This window comes from Coloeus monedula (genome assembly GCF_965178545.1).
Source record: "Coloeus monedula genome assembly, chromosome: 3".
NCBI classification, from domain to species: Eukaryota; Metazoa; Chordata; class Aves; order Passeriformes; family Corvidae; genus Coloeus; species Coloeus monedula.
The window spans coordinates 102,182,886-102,204,000 of NC_138783.1; the positions used below are offsets into that span (position 1 = coordinate 102,182,886).

Sequence of the window (21,115 nt, forward strand, 5' to 3'; positions counted from 1 at the left end):
TCACCAATATTTCTAGCCATGAATTCTCTGGCAAAATTAAAGAGGATTAGGTTTTTTTAAATTTATCTTCTACTTTCAAAATTATTGTTCTATATAGCTTCTTTTTTTAATTACTTCTCATCTCTTTCCTACCAAGCATGAGCTTAGATGCTTGTCCTAGTTTGCAAATCTGTTTTTTGGTTTTTCAACCTACTCAATGTGTTTTTCATGTAGCGTTTGTTTTCAGCTTTACCTTTCTACCTAGCAACAGTCTAATTTCTTGTCATGGACCCCATAAAACTGGATTCCTATCAGAAATAAAATATATCTCTATTACAGATTATTTTTTGAAATGCTTGTAAACAATTGTTTTAGTAATGCCTATGGAAATTCAGTAACGTTGAATTTGGATTCTCGTTTTCAGGTTTACATCTTAGGAAAAACAGACTTGTCACCTTTTCAAGCTAAACATGCTGCATCATAGTCATAAAGCACAGCACTGGGATTTGGTAGGAACATTTATTTGGGTAATTTTCCAGACTTTTAAGTTAAATAACCAGTGTAGCTTTGAAATTCATGAGGCAGTTGTTCAGCAACTGGCTGCATCTCCTTGCTGTGGGAAGCTCCATCTGGAGATTACAAACTCCAAGAAGGCTGTCCTGTATTGGGCCAGGGCTCTGCCTTGCACAGGAAGCTCTGTGTGACAGCAATGTGTCCTTGATGCATTCTCCTGGGCTGCAGGACTTTGCAGCTCAAGGACTCTCTAAACCAGAGGTGGTATTTTTGTGATGAGCAGCCTTTTCTGTTTAGGATAGAGCAGTCAGTTCAATGTGATTATTTATGAATTATTAAAATACATTTCTAAAACTTGCTATGAGTTGTTCTTATTAAGTCTGCAGTGCTTGTGGCACTAGGAGTATGTATGGCCACTGGAGCCAACAGGAGTGAACGCTGGGAGGGAAAAGGGTATTGCAAGTGGAGGAAGATCTTGTGTGAGGTGAATTCAAAACCAGAAATAACCAAAGCTGTGACAGCAAACAGGATGACTAATGGTTTTGCAAACTGTAGAGGATATTTGCAGCGTTCAGTGGGTATTTGTCATGAGCAAAGTAAACCTGGGTTCAGTGACTGGGCCTGCAAGGAGGGCAGTGTTGAAAGAGACAGGAGGGCAGGTAGTTGTGCTAGGTTTTTTTCCTTATCTGATGTATTCTGTTTGCACAATTACACAAACAAGAGCAGGAACAAATTCAGCACATTTGGGGATTTAGAATAAGACAATTTCATTCTGCCATTTCAGGTTTCTCAGATGGTGATTGGGGGGCGACTGGTGGTCCTTAGCCCATGCAAAGAAGGAAAAGGAATGGGGAAAACAAGATTATTTGCTCTCATAATTAAAAACATTAAAAAAGAAAATCATTAAACACTAAGTCAGTGCTGCTGTTCCAAATCTTCGCCTTGGCTTCAGATTTTATGTGAAAGCAATTGATTATCTAGCTGTTGCAGTTCTCTTTTAAAATGTCTTTGAGCAGTGCCATTTTGTTCCTTACCTTGAAGATGTCCTAGATTTGTCTGTCATGAGCTCTGGTGGAGTCAGTTTTGTGGTTTTTGCTAATGGGTTGGTCTTTTATTATTCTGCCCTTACTGTTATCTGTGCTGGATGTTCATGCAATGGAGACACAAACTATACTTTTTTTATAGGGACCAAACAGGAGTGTGAAGAAAAAGTAATAAAAAGTCCACAGAGGGTAGCTTTTTTCAGGCACAGAAAATGTTGTCTTGCTTCCTAAATGTAAATACTCCTTTTTTTCAAGTTTGCACAAAGGATGTTTTTCCCCAAATACATGACAGCTCTTTTAAGATGCTCTGGTGCTGTATGCTGCTGTTCTTTTACTTCTAGATACTGGGGATGCCTGTTTATGTTGCCTGTCTCTTATTTGCTCTTTGATCTTTGTTCACTTTCCCTTGTGGCTTATATCGTGTTATTTTGCTGTAAAAATAATCTATTTAACTTTTATTTTTTAATGCATGGAAACTGATGCTTTTGTCACACTTCTCTGTACCATTACTGCTTTCCTCTTTGTTTGGTGAGTTCTCTTGTGGGTATTTGTGTAGCTGGGGTTGAATATCAGGCTTATATCATGACAACGGATCTTTATTATCAGATGCTGTATTTGAATCTAACAGCTGCTATTTAATGAATATTTTTTGATCCCCATGTCAAGCTTAGTGATGTTTTTATTGCATGTGGCATCCCAGCCAGTGTTCTCAGAGTCTCACTTTTTTTTCCTGTCACTGCTGTATATTCTTTGCTGCCACACCTGACTCTTGTGAGTCTGTCAAATATTTGCCTCCTTCAGCTATCAAACCAGAACCCTGTTCTCCCACGGTGAGGTCTTATTCATCTAAGGGGAGATAGAAAGGTATTTAGCCAAAAGCACTATACCCCAGGGGTACAAGGGTACCCAAAGGGTAATCAGCATGACATGGTGGGATGTAAATTTGGACCTTTCTTTTACCATAAGTCATCCCCTCTTGCCTTTGATTTCAGAGTAAAGTTGTCTTAGGAATTGGTACCATATGAATCTGGGGATCTTTTCTGCTGGCAGCTTTCAAACCTTTGAAGCAAAGAGGCTTAGACTTTAGCCTCTTTGCATTTTGAAAGCATTACAATTTAGAGGAAGATGTTTGGCCTGGGCGGTTATTGATTTCTATTTTATTCTTCAAACTACAAGCACAGAATTGTAGGATGGCAGGGCACAGGACCAGAAGAGCCCTTGAGAGCCAGCTGGCAGAGCCAGCACCAGGCAGTACACTGGACAATTTACAGTTGCTGAAAATATTAATCAGTACTGTTAAACATTCTTCTGTAATATGCCAAATATATCAGGAGTGAGTTTAAGAGAGATTTGTCAAGGGTTGCTCCTCAGGGAGACTGTGAGCTGAATTACATCTCTTTGTGGTTATGCTGACCCATAGTTGACTGTTTCTGATTTATACCCTGTAATTCTCTCTGACTTGCAAGTATTTCTGGAACAAAGGTGAGTGAAAAAGTCTCTGAACAATTATTTACCATTCTGGACAGGAATAGTGATAGGCTCTTTCTCTCCTAAGAGTGTTTGGTTCCCCTTCCTTCTGCAGCAACACAGCTGCAGATATGCTACTGAAATACAGCTACACAGGTTTGTATTTATAGCACATGCCAATCTTCTACTGAGGTGTCTGCTTTTTTTCTCTTGGACCTCATTCTTTTTTAGTTGCACTTCACCCTTTAGCCTGTTTTAGAGGCTGCCCCTGGCTTTAACTTCTGTCTGGACTGAAGAAGCAATTTGTTGACATGCAGATGAGGAGCCAAGATTAATCCAATACTTATTTTGACAGAGATATATAACCCATAAATGCATTATATAGTCTAAAAACAACCTGCCCGAGCAATTAGCTCAGTAATCAGACATTTTAAAAGAGTGGCAGAAGAACAGAGCTATGAATTATGATGCATAATGTTTTATTTTATTTAATAGAAAAGCATGCAGAATTTTAATTACCATCAGGAGATTTTACGTTTGCTGCAAGTACTTATATGGGTTGCTAATGTGACAACGGTGGTATGACAAGGAGGGACCACACAAGGTGAGACTTGAAAACTGGCAGATAGGAATACAGAGACTATTTCATTTCAGGCCTGCAAGAGAACACATTTCTGAAATGAATATGTGACAAGAGGGAAGTATTGGATTTCTGTGTGAGGAGCTGACAAGTCAGACAAACAGCAGCCATATATTATCTGTGATGGTGAAAAGATCACATCACTTATAACCTTTGAAGCAACAGGAAAACTGAACGCAACATCATTTCATAATGATCTAAGAGAGAGTCTTCTCTTTTTTTTCCTTCCCTGGTTATATATAGCTGTTAGAGAGAGCCCTGCTGAGTGGAAAATGGAGCATATGATCAAGGGCAGTCCAGTGAGTCAATTTACTGACTAATACTGTAGATTATCATGTCAAATATATAGCACCCACAGTATGAGCAATAATGAAGCCTAGTTTATTTCTTTCCTGTAAATTGAAATGAAGATGTGATTGGAATTGTCACACCTTGGATATATGAGCCAGATTCTCCTAATCATCCAAAACCAATTGCCTTATTCTTTATAGTGACATTTATTTTAGGACCCATTCCAAAATTGGCAAGCTGAAACCATCTATTTAAATGTGTCAAACACGTTTAAAATATCCTGTAGACCACTGTCCCCTCAGGTGACGGTTCAATGGTCTCACACTTTGAAATACCTGCTCCCTTCAGACCCAAAGAAGGGATAACTCAGCCTTTCATCCTGTGGGAAGAAATCATTCAACACAGCACCATGCAGAGACACTCTAAATGAACTCCAGTATCAGCAGTAAAAAGTGTGAAGCAAACAGGGCAAAATGCTCGTGGAAACCCCAAATGGCCATTGAAGGGAGCCTTTCCTTGCCTTGTTTTCTATTTTCCTGTGTCTCAGAGTGTCAGTGAACAATTATGAGGGGGATATTGCCAAAATTGTGCAGTCTCCTTGGGCCAAACTGAACACTGCCTGAAGAGAAGGTACAGTTAAGCAACCTGGTAAAAATTCCACTCCAAACAGAAGGAGTTAATTTCAATTTAGCTGTACAATACCAGACTTCTTGTATTTTACTGGTGTCAAAGCTCCACGTGAAAGTCTGATTGCCTTTGGGTCTGTCAAAATTCGAGCATGAGCAAAAGCTTAGGGAATCAACATTTGAATTGCAAATCACTGCCATTCCTTCAGGGTTAAGAATTATAATCAATGTTATTGATTTCTAAAGTCCTTTGTCTAAGAATAAAGATGAGTAACTGAAGAGACATTTACTAACTGCTTGCTAACAGTAAGTCACAAAACCCAAATATTGCATGTCTGTTAAGTATAATTTCCTGAATCTGGTGAGTAAACTTTTACAGAAATTAGCACAGTGTTATAAATTTAGCACATATAAGGAAAAGCAGATGGTACTGCTGTGATTGGACATGTCATTGGAGTATTCCAGAGCATGCCAAGTCTTTAATCTATTACTATTTGCATATACTGCCACATTACTCAGTTTTCAGTAGACTAAGACAGCATGTGCTATGCACAAACAACTCTTTCTTTCTGAGCTTTAAACCTAGAATAAAAATGAAATTCCATTTGCTGGTTTTTCAGCACTCGTGATCACTTTCCAAAGCCTCCAAAAGGTTCATGTTGCACGTTCTGGGCAGTCAGAACACAGTCACATTGCTGTGTTACATGGGCCCACACACTCAGTGATCTTCAGCTTTCTGTGCCTGTGATGGGACAGGCTGTGTGTCATGAACAGAAGATCAAATGAGGAGCATCATATTTCAAAATGCTTTGTGGTACAGGAAACTCTTTGAGCAATTATCAACTCAGTGGATACCCAAAAGCAGACGGTTTTAATTAGGAAAAAAAAAAAACAAAAGAAAAGAAAACAAAACTTATTTCCTGGCTATTCTTAAAAAATAGAAAAACAACTCTCAGTTTAAAGGTGGTCTTGGCAAGGTGGAGTTCTACTTTTATGGCTTGCCTTTTCTTTGGAGGAAGATAATTTAGCTGCAAAGAGCAGAAAGGGCCAGAGCACATAGGACTTAGGGAAGAAACTGAATTTTGCAAGCAGAAGGTATAGGCCACCTATAAGGAAAAGAGTGAGGATGAAAGCATCAAAGAGGAGGTGGGCAAAAACAGGTCTGGGAATTAGTGGGGCAAAATGTGTGATAGAAAAAAAAGTTAAAAAGGAGTTAAGAAGAGAAGAGACAGTTGCAGAAATAAGAAGACAGGGAAACAGAAGACCAGGAGTAGATATCAACCTGCCTGTTTCACATTAGGGTTTCTAAGACCCCATTCATATTTCTAGCTCAGAGGACAACAAATCAGTTTAATGCCCACCTACTGTAACTGCACAGCATGTGTGATATCCTACTGAGCAGTACTTAGGTTGTCACCAAACACCTCATCTTGTCTGGTCTGGGCAGAATGCTCCTGCCTGGTGCTCATGATGCTCTTGGATGTTCAGTGAAGAAGAAACCTGTGCTGCAAGGTCTCCCTTTCTCTCAGGGGGCTCTTGCTTTGCTTCATTCCTTGGCTTATTGGTATATTTTCTGAATACAATCCTTCCTCTGGTGTCATCTCTTCTCAAAGCTGGAACCTCAAGGTCAGGAGGTTGTAGGCAGTCATGGTGAGTCCTGACCTCTTCCATGTACCTAATGACAGGCTTCTCCAGGGCTCTGGCACTGCAAACACTGGTTTAGAATTACTCCAGGACATAAAAGATGAAATATACAACATGAACATCTCAGGAAGATGACTGGTATAGCAACCTTTTATTTTTGTGTTATTCTTGTGTGCTCTTTTAGATAAATTGATTAGGCATTTCTTCTCCTGTTTTCCTTGATATTCTTGAACAAAACTTGAGTTCACATAAGTATCTGAGATTTTCTCCCAAGAATACCCTTTCCAGTGCTATAGCCATTCTTCCACATTTCATCTGTGTGTACCTGTCAGTACTGACTTTTCTCATACACAGTTAAATCTCTTGTTTCAGGTTATCCTTTTATCAGTGTTGCCAAGTAATAAAAGGCCATCACCAGGAGATCTGTTGCTTAGCTACTGGCCTGGGCAGATGGTCCTTCTGGAGAAATGCCAGCACCCCACCAAAGAGCCTGTTTATGGACAGAGAGGGAAGGTTTAATGGCCCTTGCCCATGTGGTCTGTATCCTTGTTCCTCAGAACTACTGTGGGGGAAAAGCTAGCATAAAAGTTAGCATTTTGAGAAGTTACTAAAAATTAATAATTAATAAATGCTCTGAAGAGTGCTTCCAATCTTAAAATGGAATAAAAACATTCTCACTAGGTGAACTTGCCACTAACTAATGCCTTCAGGGAATACATTAGAGGACTAGATTAAGTAGATGCCCACATCTATATGTAGGTACAAATATCTCCATGGATGGGTGCATGCAGACTGTGTGAGTGTGTACACTCTTGTGTCTGTGTCTGTGTGTGTGTGTAATACAGCAAAAGAAAACCTATCAAACCCATTTTAAATGAAATATTATTTAATTTCCACTATATGCATACTTCCAATGACCTTGTAGAAGTTGTGGATTTATTACTTATCAGATGAGAAAAAAACACCCCAACAATTCTGTGTAGAGATTGTACTGTCAAGTTGCTATAGCATTGAGTGTCATCAATTTTTACCTCATGATGAATGTTCATTTTCCTGAGAATAAATAATATCAGAATTTTATAGAGCAATCCTCCTAGAAGCAAATAAAAGTGAAAATACAGAAATCTACATGTGTAGTAAATTTCTAATACATTCAAGTAGTCAAGATGTTTTTAAGATGCAAAATTTAATTTTGGAAACAAGTTTGAAGGGCAGATAGCAGGCAAATATTTTGTTTAACTCAGTGATGCTTTGGACCTATGTAAGAATAGCTAGAGAAATCTAGACTGAGATCTTGACTAACAACGAGAACTAAATTATGTGGAAAACCAGAAAGGGTAACTTGTGTAATAGAAGATAAGAAAATAAAATCAACCCCAAAACGTTATTTATTGGAAGCCCGGTATTAAGAACTGATAACTGGAAAAGAAAGGCTTGTCCCTTCAGGAACAAAAACCACTCAAACCCAAAACCAAGGAAACAAACAAAAAGCCCCCCATAGCCTTCCCTCCCAAATTTATAAAATTTGCATGTGAACACTTTAAGATTATTCAAATATTCTTGACTATTTTTAGCTACAGATTTTAAATTATTAAAGTAATTTGCAATATTTAATTCATTTTGTTCAGTATTTGCATAAATTAAATGCATGAATGTCTGAGAAAGCCCTGGTAAACTCTGTCTGCATTTGCTGGGCTTTGTTCTGGGTGTTTGTTGTAGAAAATGGCTTGGAGGAGAGAATCCACCACCAGAGAGGCAAAAAGCCTTTTCCTCTTCCTTCCCTTTGCCCATCTCCTTCCTCTGCCCCTTCCTGGCACCAAGCAGGAGACCTCAGCAAGGAGTGCAGATGCCACAGGTCCCAGCACTTCATCCCCATCCCTGGCCCAGGCAGGGAGGACGGTGCCTGCAGCATGGGCTGCAGATCAGCCCCAAGAAGTGGGGGAGCTGAGACAATCAAAACCTGAGCCATAAAACATCCCCAGCAATATACTGTTCTAGAGGGTAATCTGCATTACTCCAGTCATGGGTGCTGTTTATGGGCCCTGTATGGCCTTTTTTTCTTTTTTAATTTTGACTGACTGGCTAATGAGGTACTCTGAAATGGCACAGCCACGGCACAGGAATGGTCTAGCAAAGTCTCCTAGGACAATTACAGTTAAGGCAGAGGCCACTGAGAAATTTTACAAAGGTGTGATAAAAATCATCGTCCCCAAAGTATTTAAATCTGCTTTGAGAAAAGGACCGGAGAACCTGATGTGAAAAATCCTGTGGAGTAGGATGCTGAGATATTCCTGTCTGTGACTGGGGTATTTGAGCGTGGGTGCCCCACCTGTTGTGGTGGCAGTTCCCCCACACCTGTCACACACCTGGGGACACTGTGTGCCCTTGTCCTGTGATGTTGGCCCTGCAGCAGGTTTCAGGGAGGGAGAGCACTGAAGGCTGAGGCTTGGGATTGAAGACTGCTGCAAGGGGGCAGGTGAGAGTCTGCACATCTCTCCTGAGGCAGACATCTTGCAGAAAGCAGGAGAAAATGGAGTGAGTGAATTTTAGGTACATTTCCATTGATGTTTTAGGTTTTTGATCTTCTAAAAATTTAACAAATGTAGTCTTGCTTTACATTGTTTAGTTTTATGTGCCCATTAACAGATATTTCATGTTCTAGATGAAATAGTCACATATTTAAACGCCAGCTTTGCGTTTTACTCAGCCCTGAATGCAGACAGAATGAGCAGAAGTCAGTTGCCCATTATCCAACAGATTTCTGGTCAGAGCAGATTATCCTTCAAATCTAGGTCACTAACATATATTTGTCTGATGTAGAACAAAATAATGTGCCGTTCCCACTGATATACTGGCCAACGTCTTTTTTTGTTTGGAGAGAGACTGGCAGAAGTTACCCAAGAGCAGTCAAATCTCCAGACTTTACTGTCCCAAGAGAATTTAATATCCAGTCAAATTATACCTGTAAGACTCACAGATCATCATATGTGGGTATTTTAAGGCATTACTTTCATTTAAAATAAAGGGGAACCAGGAAATCAAGACTGTGTCAGGAATCAATAAGCTGGTTTTTTAGGAGGAATGACTCTCTATCATAACATTTATGATGCTTTGCAAAACAGTAGTTCATCTGGTTCTCCCTCCCCCAAAATTAACACATTAATTTTATTATATACAAAAATTGAAATTGAATAAGAAGTTTTCATTAATTGTGTTTGCAAAATTTAGAGATCAAAGCCTTGCTTTATTAAAGAAAAAGGATTTTTTTTTTTTTAAGAAGCCAGTCACCCTTACCGACTGTATAATCCATATTATTAAACTAATTCTTGAAAAATTTAGATTCTACTTAAAGATATTTCAAGCCAGGAAAACATTTTTGCTCACAACATGTTTAAATTATGTTACTCTTTCAGTTGGATAATGTTCAATTCCTTCTTGAAAAGGGCGAAGCCGCATTAACTACTATTTCATTATTGCATTAGCAACAGTTCACTTGCTGTTCTTACAGACTGAGTAAGTAAATCACTCATGCTTCAGAGACTTTTCTGCTGTTTATTGGAAACAGGACATGCTACTAAACACAGATTTCCAAAGCAAATCTAAATTCGTCCATTGGAAACCCTCACCAAAGACAACAATGACCAATTCCTCTTCCATTAATTAAAATGTCTTTTTATAATACAAGGTCTGTTTTACTTAGATTCCATAAGGCATGAGGGTTCAAATGAGACCAAAAGCAAACCTCAGTGAGCAGGAAAATTGCTGTTAAGAGAGGCAGAAACAGGGTGAATGCCCCTGTCACACGCAGAATCATGGGTCCTGATGGAGTGTCATCTTGCAGTAGGATTGGTCAGAGACTGTTTGTGTTTTTGATTAAATGTCTTGATGAATATTTAGGAAAAACAATGTTTAAACAAAATCCTGGGAAGTATTTGGTCTATACTTTGGGCAGGATTGAGGTGAGAAGGTGACAATTTTACATCACCTTCCGCTCCTCTGAAGTCTGGATTAAGGAGAAGTGGGAATGACATCTGGCATAGGTGAGTTGGGATCCAGAGCTCTTCAGGCAGCAAGAAATCAGAGAAGTTTGTTAGTATCCTGTGATATCATCTTCCAAACACAGCTTTTCTAAGATGAGGGGATCTCATTAATTTTCTTCTTCCTTATGCAAAAAAAGGCTTTTATCATCCTTGCTGCTCTTCTCTATATTTTATCTACTTCCGCTATGTCTTCACTAGGTTTGAGTGACCAGAAATACCTCTTGTGTCCAAAAACTGATTGCACTGTGAGTAGATGAAATGGCAGAATGGCATTTTCTGTTTTGTTTGCCCCTTGTCTGTCTGCTGCTTAGCAGAAGACTAATGTCAGAATCAAATATGTGGTAATTTCCCAAACTCCCACATGAGAAAAAAACCCCAAACCATTCTGAGCCCACTACCTTCTATGTATAATTAGGGTTGTCTTCTGCAATGCTTTACCTTGCACTTATAAATCCTGTATTTCATTTACTGCCATTTTGTTACTTAGTCACTCAGCTTTTAGAAGCCTTCTGGAAAGCCTGGCTTAACTTTGTCTGCTTTGAATATTGTGTTTCACCTGTGTACCTTCCCTTGGCAACCTTTGTCCCAGCTTATTTATAACTCAATTCCTTCTGAGGGGTTCTCACACAGATTTTCAGAGATCCCCTCCAGCGAATCCCCCAGTTATGGAATCGATCTTTTACTCCTAAACTCCATTACTGCCTTTTAGACAGTTAGTCTATGAAAAGACCTTCCCTCTCATCTCCTTACAATTGAATTGAATTGAATTGAATTGAATTTTGTAAGAGGCTTCTGTGAGGAACCAAAAGGGATTTGAAAGTCCGAATATGCTTCTCAGCTGAACTATCTTTGTCCACATACTCAATGACTCCTGAGAACTGAAACCATGTAAGCATGACTGTCTGCAAAACCACACCGTGAATTCTGTAAAGTACTGAGATGGGAGGTGTCTCAAAGTCATAAAGATGATTTAAGAATGAAATCTCCAAAGGTATTTTGGTGTTCATTCCCTAATGATTCCATTTTGCATTCAAGTCTGAATTGATTCTGGGTTTCTAACTTTGTGCTTATGAATACCAAAAGGAAAATTTCTCTGATGTTCTCTATCCTATACCTAAAATTAATCATCTATGTCCTTGAAATTTAATTAAACCAGATAGTCTTTTAAATAGTTTTTCCACTGTATGTTGGAAAAAGAGTAGCAAAATTAAAAGAATAAATCACATGAGAGAGTAAATTAAATACACTGTTTGAAGCCAGCCTCTCTCTCATTTTCCTCATTGTTAAAACTGAGTCAATGCTGGCAATAAGCATTTAAAAGTGATGAAGACAAAGCACTTCAAAATGCATTGTACAGAAGGCTGTGCTTGGAAGGCACTGAATGGGTTAGATTTTCTGAAGTGTTTTCCCTATTTCTGATTGCTTTGGTATGAAACTAGTAGTATGAAATACATTCCAGACCTGATGAAGTAGAAATAAAAGCTTTACAAAAGTGAAAGATGAAAAAAGCCATTTCAGAAATATTACCCCCATTTATATGTTGTTTATTGTAAAGCTAAGTCAAGAGACTTTAATGCCATCACTTCGTACAGCACAAAAAAATCACTAAATTCATAAAAGGTAATTAAATTTGAGAAAAATACGTAATTCTTGTTTGATGGAAATTGTTTAAAGCCAATACCTAAGCCTGTTCATTATGACATCCTAGACAAGACACATAAATGTATGTTGTTGAAAAAGCATCTGTAGAAAGCATTTGCTCAAATCTCAGGAAATATAATTAGCTTTCAAAGGATAAGTCTTCTAAAATACTCAGGGTGTGAACACCTGAAAGAAAACTATCAAAAGAACACTTTCATCTTGCTATTTATTTCTTTTCTGTTTCTCATACTAGCTTATGACCCTTTTCCCTATGCCTTAATCAAAGACAGATGGAGTTGTGACTCCATATTATGTAACACTTCACATCCCTTTAGAAGGATAAAGTTAATGACTTCAAAGGCAGTGGATTCTGCCACTCCAGTTGATGTCCATTGTCTTCCAGCTGCTCTTTGATTTTGGTTTTAAAATCTGTAAACACATAAATATTTTGGGATTTATGCAAGTGAGATCCTCTCCAGGTTAAAATTAATACGTTTTAAGGGTGGTCTGATTAAAATAATGGTAGAGATGTTTGAAAAAGTCATTTGGACTATTTTATCAGTGACTAAGCTAGTGAACAGGTTGAAGACTGTCAATGGATGAGTGTCCATGGTAGATATGTCAGATGGTATGAACTGAATATGACCTTGAGAATGAAGAGTGACTCTGCAACCCCACCAGAAGGTACCAAGGTAAGTCACTCAGTAGTTCACCAACCCTCTAGGTTAAAGGAAGACATATCCACTACTTGAGGGAAAGCACTTGAGGTCAGTTCTTCATCTCACATTTTGAAATATAATTTTAAAAAAGTTTCGTTGTCAAAGTGTATAATTTTTTTTTCTTTCTCTGTGACTATTCCCCCAGGTCCTTTATATGTAACAGGATGTTGGAAGATTACCTGAAATGTCAAATTGTAGTTTTGTCATAAGATTATGGTGGTTTAGAGACAGATTTTTTTAATTACACCCATAATGCTAAAGTAAATCAGATGGAGGATTTTATTGCTCCTGAGGCCAGATATCACCACATGGCTCATGATGGCAGTGTGTAGCATCAATCCCCAGTGGAGCAGATTTGTCCGGGATACAGCTTTTTGGTATCATCCGCCCCAGAGTGAGCTAACCCACAAGCAGCATGGACAATGAACTTCCAGCACATGGGCTGATTCCCCAGCTCCCCTCAGCAGCATGGAGGAAGCCTTTCTGTCCTCTCTGCTTCATTTTGGGTGGAACCAGTTTAGGGGCTCAAAGGGTCAAAAGGACACAACCCCACTTCTGCAGTCTCATGGGAAAAGTATCCTCTTAGCACAGACGTGGGTCTTGATATGTCCAGGCTTTCATTGTTAACTTTCAACACTATTAGCCAGTTTCATTGGAAAGGGCAGAGATCTCACCACCCTGAGGTCAGGTGATGTCTGGTAAGGTAGGAGAGCTCTGATGGGGTCAGGTCTTGCCTGTGAGACCTGGCTGTGCTCAGAGTGCAGGCACATGCCAGACTGCAAAGCCCCTTCAGCTGCTGGGGGATTTTACTGTTAAAAATCCCATGGTGGTTATGGAGCTGTGGTATCTCCAGGGTTGGAGGTCAGGCTGTAAGGACTCTGGCTTTCCTTGCTTCTGATGGTACTTAAATGATCCCAACAGTTACAGCTTAGGTGTCTCTAGTGCTGTGTTTGTATAAATCCATAATATCAGACAGTAACAAGTTGAAATAACAACACAATGCTATATTCTTAATTGATTATTTAGTCTTTGAAAAAGGTTTTTCTGATGCAGGTTAAAAAAACCCTACATAAACACGTATTTTTTTTGCAACCAGCCAACAGCTCCATGTTGGGAAAACAGTAACAAACTTCTCCAGATATTTATCAGGGAGAAGGAGATTCAAATCTGCTGAAGCAGAGAGGGAAACTGAGCATGTATCACTCATACCCCTCATGAATGCTGTACCTCTTGTACCCAGGGTAAATAGCATCTACTGCAGTCCTAAATAAAAAACTAACATGGGGACTGGACACGCTTCCCTCTGGCTTTTGTGAGAAAGAAGTGACACAGACAATGGTCTGGGTGGGAAAAGCAGGGCTCTAGATCCCATTGGGACATAAGTGACTTCTTACAGTTAAAATCTGGGTGCTGAATACCTAAAAGAATTTGATTTAAACATCCCTGTCCCTAATCTCAGGTGGCTTCCCACTCAAGTTGCCACAGTGTAAGCCCAAAAGGAAGGCTGTGACATTGAAGATGAATTGCTCAGCCCCATGTGACAAAGCTGTGACCCACCAGGGCACAGTGGAAGTCAGGACTCTCCAAGCTTGTGTTGAGCTCAGTACTTTTTATTCTTACCACAGATCTCTCAGGAGCAACAGAAATTAAATTTTTAAAAAATGAATGAAGTACATATGGCAACACAGCTGCTGAAAATCTGTTACCCTTTTTAATCACCTCTCATGTCCTGGGCATGCATTTTATCATTCAAACTCAGTAAAATGAAAAACACTGAGAGGAAGGCATCTCCCTGTATTATTGGGGGACTTAGTAGTGTTATTAAGTCATTAAGTCATGCAAGAAAAGCCTTGCCTAATAAGGCTGTCCAGAACTTAGGCCTCAGTGGGTTCATCTTTAAAATACTTTACATACTTATAATCACTAGGACAAGCAGAGTTTTCAGAGGTACTGCAAACTGCAAATAATTAAAATTGAAAAAGGAGAGGACCATCCGTCTTTTTCTTACTGATGGTGAACTTTTGAAATGAAAAGGTTATAAGCCCTGGATAAGTGCTCAAACAGCCTTGCAATGACACAATGTCCCACCTGTTTATGGATACACTGTGGAAAAGTCCTTCAGGCTGAAGTGACAGGGTCTCCAACGCACTGTTTACGGCCTACCCTCCTTCCATAAACATTCAATGCCATAAGCAGTCAGAGAGACTATTTCTCATTTGGTAGCCTTGAATCACACTACTGGTTATTCACCTTTGCATGTCAACTCCAAGGTAAGGAGAGAAAGTTGGGTGATATATTTAATTCCAATGCTGAAGCTGGGGAGAGAGAAAAATGCAACTATTGAAAGAGGTTCTTCTGTGAAGGAGCAGTGATTTACATCCTGAATAGATGCAAATTATCCTCTCTTCCCACCCCCAAGTTCAGCCAATATACCCATTATTCAATAACTTGCTGCTGTGATGCTTTTTTTTCTTGGAGTTTTTGATGCTCTGTTAAATTCAGAAGGCTGTGGTTTAGTAAGAGATATAAGGGAGCATTTCCTATGAAGGATTGGGCTCCTTGTCAACCCAAGAAGTGGTCATTTTCTGTCAACAGTGAAGCATCTGTCGGTCAAAGAAAAGGTCTTTAACTAGAACAAGCTCCTGAACTTACAATTCATCCCTGCTGGAATAAAAAAGAATAGAGCTGCTTTTTCTGTTGGTTTTGAATCCTTCATGGAGAGCTGCCAGTGACTGTTAACTTGTGTATTACTGTGCTGTCAGACAGGAGAAACTTCAGGCAGAATTTACCAGCATAGTCACAAGCCTTTCATCACACAGTTATTGTAGTGATAAAGTTCCGTGGTAGTTACTCACCTCTCCGAAAACAAATATCACCCACTCAGACAAGAGTGAATGGATTTCTGCAGGGTGCTGCTACATTAGCTCATGCTACTGCACCTGACTCCCAGCTCCCACTAAATCCAACTGCCCAGTGCACTTTGAAGTATAGATTGTCAGAGCACTCCTGTGAGCAAGGAGGGACCATGATCTACCCTTGTTTGTAGGTTTGAGATGGAGCTGTAAGGCTGCTGCTAGGTCGAACAATGGAAACACATTGCCATGAGCTTGGGTCCCTGGATCTCTGGGTCATTCAATTCAGCCTGGCTGGAGCAGACACCCTGCTACCAACATGACCGTGTTTCCTCCCCACAGAAAGCTCAAGGAGAGCAATGATAAACCTGTGGAGTCAAATCTCTTCCCTGTGGGGCTGGGATACAGCTTGCTGCTCAGGGCTCTTGATTTAGACATAGCTAGAAAACTTAAAGCTCCGATTCACAAACACTGGAAGTCACCTGATTTCCACATATTTTTACATGGGTTTTAACTTCTTGTTTGTCATTAAAACCCAAACCTTGTATCACTGCTTAACCAGGTGATCTGCTGAGGTACTTAGGAGGGGTGCACCTCAGCTGCTCAACTATATGGTATGCTCGATAGACAGGTGATTGTGTGTCTTATTTGTCTTCTTTATCCTCCAGGAAGACGAAGTTGCTCGTGACAGTCGATTCAATTTCAGTGGCTACGGCATGGGCCACTGCCTCCAAGTCAAAGATGGCACAGCAGTCAAGGCTACGCCACCCAACCCACCCCCAGTACCACCAAAGGATTCAGAGTCCATCAAAAAGAAGTTCGTTGACCGTGCAAAAAGGATTGATACAATATCCCGTGCTGCATTCCCACTCGCCTTCCTCATTTTCAACATCTTTTACTGGATTACATACAAAATTATACGGCATGAGGACATTCACAAGAAATAGGCAACTCTGGTTCTCCAGGACTTCTTAGCCAAAGTGATCCACATGTAAATAAACAGTGAAATGTCTTTCTGTTGTCATATGGACTAAGGATTTCTTCCCCACTCCCCCAGAACACTGGAGAAAAAATTAGCAAAGAGGAAAAGAAGTGTAGAAGGAAAAGTGTTTCCATGACAAAATATGCTGTGAGACCAGTCAAGAGGCTCCCCCTATGTACTCCTAGTGTATTCTTCCAGATTCAGCATTGATCAGACACCTATAATTGGGGCCAAATTTTGCCCAGCTTTATCACCAAGATATTACCTTTCAGAACAATAGAGAATCAGAAAACAAACAATTCTCCTAAAGCATCTATCAAGAGACTGTGGTGGCTACAGTACAGTGAGTTATAAGAGGACCAAAACTTTTCAGGATAATGTTGCCTTTCTATTTGAAACAAGTCTACTGAGCTACATTCCATGACCATGTCTGTAGGTAGTGGTTTCACCAAGGAGTCCTTTTGTGGGTTGTAAATTATTTCTACTGATAGGGGAGACGGAAAAAAGAAAAGAAAAAAAAAAAAGATTTATACTTTACTATCCTTGTGGGTGTGCATTTTAATATTATCTTGCTTTACTAGAATTGTAATTTTGGGGTTGAACTTGTGCGTCGTGTGATTTATTTGATAGTTGACACTCCAAAACCAGTGAAACTGCCTGGTTTATTTCTGTTGGGAGACAGTGCACTTACTTCATTTTATTTCTGCTGATTTTACATGCAACTTGAGGTGCCAAACTGTATTTTACCTATTGTGCTACCCTGTACCACACTACTTAGTAAGAACTTGTTTCCTCAAAGGTGTAGCTCAGTTTAGCATTGAGTTTCTATTACCGCTCTCATTGTAGCTGCAGTCAATAGCTCTATAGGTAAACACAACTTGTTTACAGACCTCTAATTTATATCTTTACTCAAAGTGGCTATCATTTTAAATATCATTAATTAACCTAAGAATTTTAAAACTGTACTGTGATTTTCAGAACCTGTTACCTTTTGGTGCCAGATCTGCGTTATTCAAATCCTTGCTACATGTTTTAAAGTAGAAAATTTTAAAAAGTTTAAAAAAAAAGAAGAAAAAAAGATGGTATTTTTGCTTACATGGAAGAAGACAACCTGTAACATAAGATGAGTAAAACATTAAAATTTTACACTTGCTGTAAAAGGGTTTATTTAAAAAAGGTATTTGTTCAATTTCAATAAAGCTAAATGTGGTACTAACATTTCTTCACTCTTTTCTTCATTTGCAGCAGCAGCAGCAGCAGCAGCAGGGCTGCCCATGCCAGACCCCAGCTTTTCCACTGCTCTGTCAGCAGAAAGGGTGACAAGCAGCCTTCTGCTGACCTGACTTAGCACGCCAAATTTTGCTATCTATTCTGCAGCAAAGGGACTATTGCAGCCCCTGGGAGTACGTCAAAGAATGTGTCAGAAGTGTGGCTAGGATATGATGGGAGCATTTGTAGAACATTTGTATGTGCTGAGCCAGGCCTGGGGGAGGAGGGACACTGCTCTCCTCTCACAGCATCCCTGCACAGCAAGAAATACAACCCAGCCTCACATGTGCTGTGCCTGCCTTGAGGGTACCCTGAACTTTCTTCTGACTTTCTTACAGCTTCACCACTTGGGTGAGCTGAAGGAGATGCTGAGCTGGCCTATGCCAGGTGCCTCTTGTAGTCATGGGAATGACCAATAGTTTAAAAGCAAATTAAAAACTGCATTCAGTTTTCTGCCCTTCCCTTGTGAGGCTCAAATACACACCCTGTAGATGCTCAGTACAGACATTTATTTCCCACTGTCCTAATGAGATGTGGTACTGAGACATACTGAACCTTCAGCACCTCTCACTCTGCTTTCACTCCTGGACCAGCTTCTGCTGAGAGGATACAGCTTCCACAGCCTGTCTGAGCCTGTATTTGTGTGTCTGTGTTCCCATCTCTCTCCACATGGCTGCCTGTAACTGCCAGGCTTTGTTCCTCCCCAGGAGGGGGGAGGGAATCTAGAGATCATGACAACTCTGATTCCTGAACAATAAATTAATGGCAAAAAGCCAGTCATGCATTTTATCTTCCCATACCCTCCTGAGCTCTGTAGACTCTTCTGTTGCTTACACTTCTGACGGAACTGGCAACATCACCTGTATCTCATTGAGACCGTGAATCCAGATGTGACCGCCCCAGGAAGGGGAACCAGTGAGAACTCAAAACAACTGTCCAAACTATTCTGCTTTGAAAAAAGCTTCTGATACAAATTCAAGTATCATAATATTTCCAATTTTTATAGGATCAGATTTGCTTTTATTCATTTTTAAAGTGGAACAGTATTTGATTATGGATAATATAGTAGAGGAAAACACCAGCACAATCCTAGCACCATGAATTGTGGCAGGGTGAGGACACCCAGCTGTAAATCATGTTTGTATGGGAAGTTAGGAGCCTTCACTGGTATGTAAACATTCAGAGCTCACTTTTACTAACCCCTTGTTCCAAAAACTCTGCTTCTAATGAAGGTGTAATGCCAGGATTAAGGTTAATCCTCAGTGCCCAGATGTGTTGCTAATGAATGTCAGAGCCTTCTGCTCACAGTTGCCCCAAATGACTGCAGACCACTGCAGTAGGAATGCAAACCTACTCTCAGCTGATGGATACCTTTGTGTCCCTTTCTGTGGTGAAGCTCATGTTCCTCCAGCATCCACACCACAAATTCAACTGCACTCTTTGCAGTGCTTGGCTATTAGCATTTACTAAATAGTTTAATAAAATGTCTTGCCGATCAGAATTGAGGTTTGCTGACAGTATCCATGGGAAGATTGCTCTGCTGTTGCCTTCTGTATAAACTTTGGTCCAGTCATGAGAATAATCTGTGCATAAAATTTGAATAGGTCTCTCTCTCTCTCTTTTGAAGACAGAATTTATGGCTACATGGCAATTAATCAATTAGTCATGAATATTGAAATTACCTAACTAAATTTTGGAAACAAAAAATGCATGCAGATGGACAAGGTCCACCAAGCACAGCAATTAGGAATGGCCACATGATACAGAAGAGTTGTCACAGGCTGGCTAGTGGCCTGTGAACCCTCTGACATAGAGATGGTTTGATACTGACCATGTATTAAAGAACCTCCTTTCAAAGAACATGGCTGGCACCAGAAACTGGTTGAGAAACTGCGTGCAGATAAAACATCAAATAACAAGGATAGCAGCACTTACAGGAGGACACTACTTTCCTAAACAAATTCTCAGTAGGGTTAACAGAGAAAAAAGACTCAAAAAATGGTCATCTTGCTCTCAAGGAAGCAGCAGAATTAAATAGTGAAGCAGTTTCATTTCAAGACACCACTGCAAGAGAAAAAAGAATGGCTTAGAAAATAACTCCCAGACAAATAGCCTTTGTGAAACAGGAGACACAGCAGGATGGAAGGAAAGAGACCTGGGATTAATTCTGAAGAGCTTCCACACATATTGGAAAGCCTGCATGCTACAATTCTAGCTGGTAAAATAAAATTAGGCCCTAGGGCATTTAAACTACTTGCATTTAGCTATAAAACAATTATGATGACTTCTAATTTAACAAGAAATCTTAAAAAACTTTAAGCACATCTTTAAAGGATGCAACATCAAGTCAGATCATTGGCATCCTGTTGTTGCAGGCTGGAGCTGAGTGGTTCAATATTCAAGGGGAAATGTTTAGCCATTTTTCACCAGATAGATGCTGTCAGGTGCTGTGATAAAGCCTAATTGATAAAAGAGATCTTTAAAACAAACCTTATTACATTAGGAGGAAAGTGAAAAATAAAAAAAGGTGCAAGATGAAATGAGAGATCTCTTTGTTACTCTTTCCTGGTTTTTTCTCTCCATATTTCTTTAGGTGTCAGAGCCATCACTTGTGATGTACTGAATCAAAGGTGGTGTAGCAATAGAGGTTTTTGGAGTATCCAATATCAGGTATCAGCAATTCATAACTGCTGGAGGACAACTCCAGGATATGCAATGACTCTGGGGTCAGATTTTTTCATTTGCTACAGAGGTGAGGAGTAAGAGTGAACCTCATCCACAGACATTGAGATTTTCTCGCTTTGATTCCTTTTTTCCCAGCATGACATGTTGAAAGCAATAGGAAAGAGCTGATGGAAAAATGATTTTTGTATACTGCAGGCTGAACTGCTACAGCTCTTCATCTTTATGCAAACCTGCCTGACATTGGTGACACAGGAGCTGCTGCCCAAACCAGCCACAACTTACAGTCTTTTGTAGCTGATGTTACTGAAATTATTGAGATTACGGTCATGGGCATTTCCTGGGAAGGGCTTCCATTGGGCTGAATTGGTGTCTGCCTCAGCAACAGGATTCTGCATCTGCACCTGGAAGTTGCATTTTGTGAACTTATTCAAAAATCCAACTCAGTCCAACAGTGGCACTTCTGTATTTGGAAATGTATTTCTAAATAAATGAAGAAATATATTTAATGTGTGGTTGTAAAAAGCATATGCACAGATTTCTAATTCATTTAAAATTAGAATGCAGCAATAAACAAAGAAACAAAATCTTTGTACAAAGATGAGCTTTGTATTACACAAAGTAGTATGAAAATAATTTTATTTAATGTATTTGTGTTCGTTATCTATATTGTAGTGTCTGTGGAAAATTCTCTTCTGCCAGACTTTGAAAGTAATTTATTCTAATG

The 21,115-nt window shown here is 39.6% G+C and overlaps 1 protein-coding gene across 2 annotated transcripts in view; it reads left to right on the forward strand.

Moving 5' to 3' along the window:
* The window catches only part of GLRA2 (glycine receptor alpha 2), a gene marked incomplete at both ends in the record, with an annotated part of 121,329 nt that extends 104,927 nt beyond the window's left edge, over positions 1 to 16,402 (forward strand). For both annotated transcript variants that reach the window (XM_082277533.1, XM_082277532.1), the window contains one exon: positions 16,124 to 16,402. In XM_082277533.1, coding sequence (XP_082133659.1) covers positions 16,124 to 16,402 — 279 coding nt within the window. The remainder of the gene's footprint in view (positions 1 to 16,123) is intronic.
* Between the last annotated feature and the right edge of the window lie 4,713 nt (positions 16,403 to 21,115).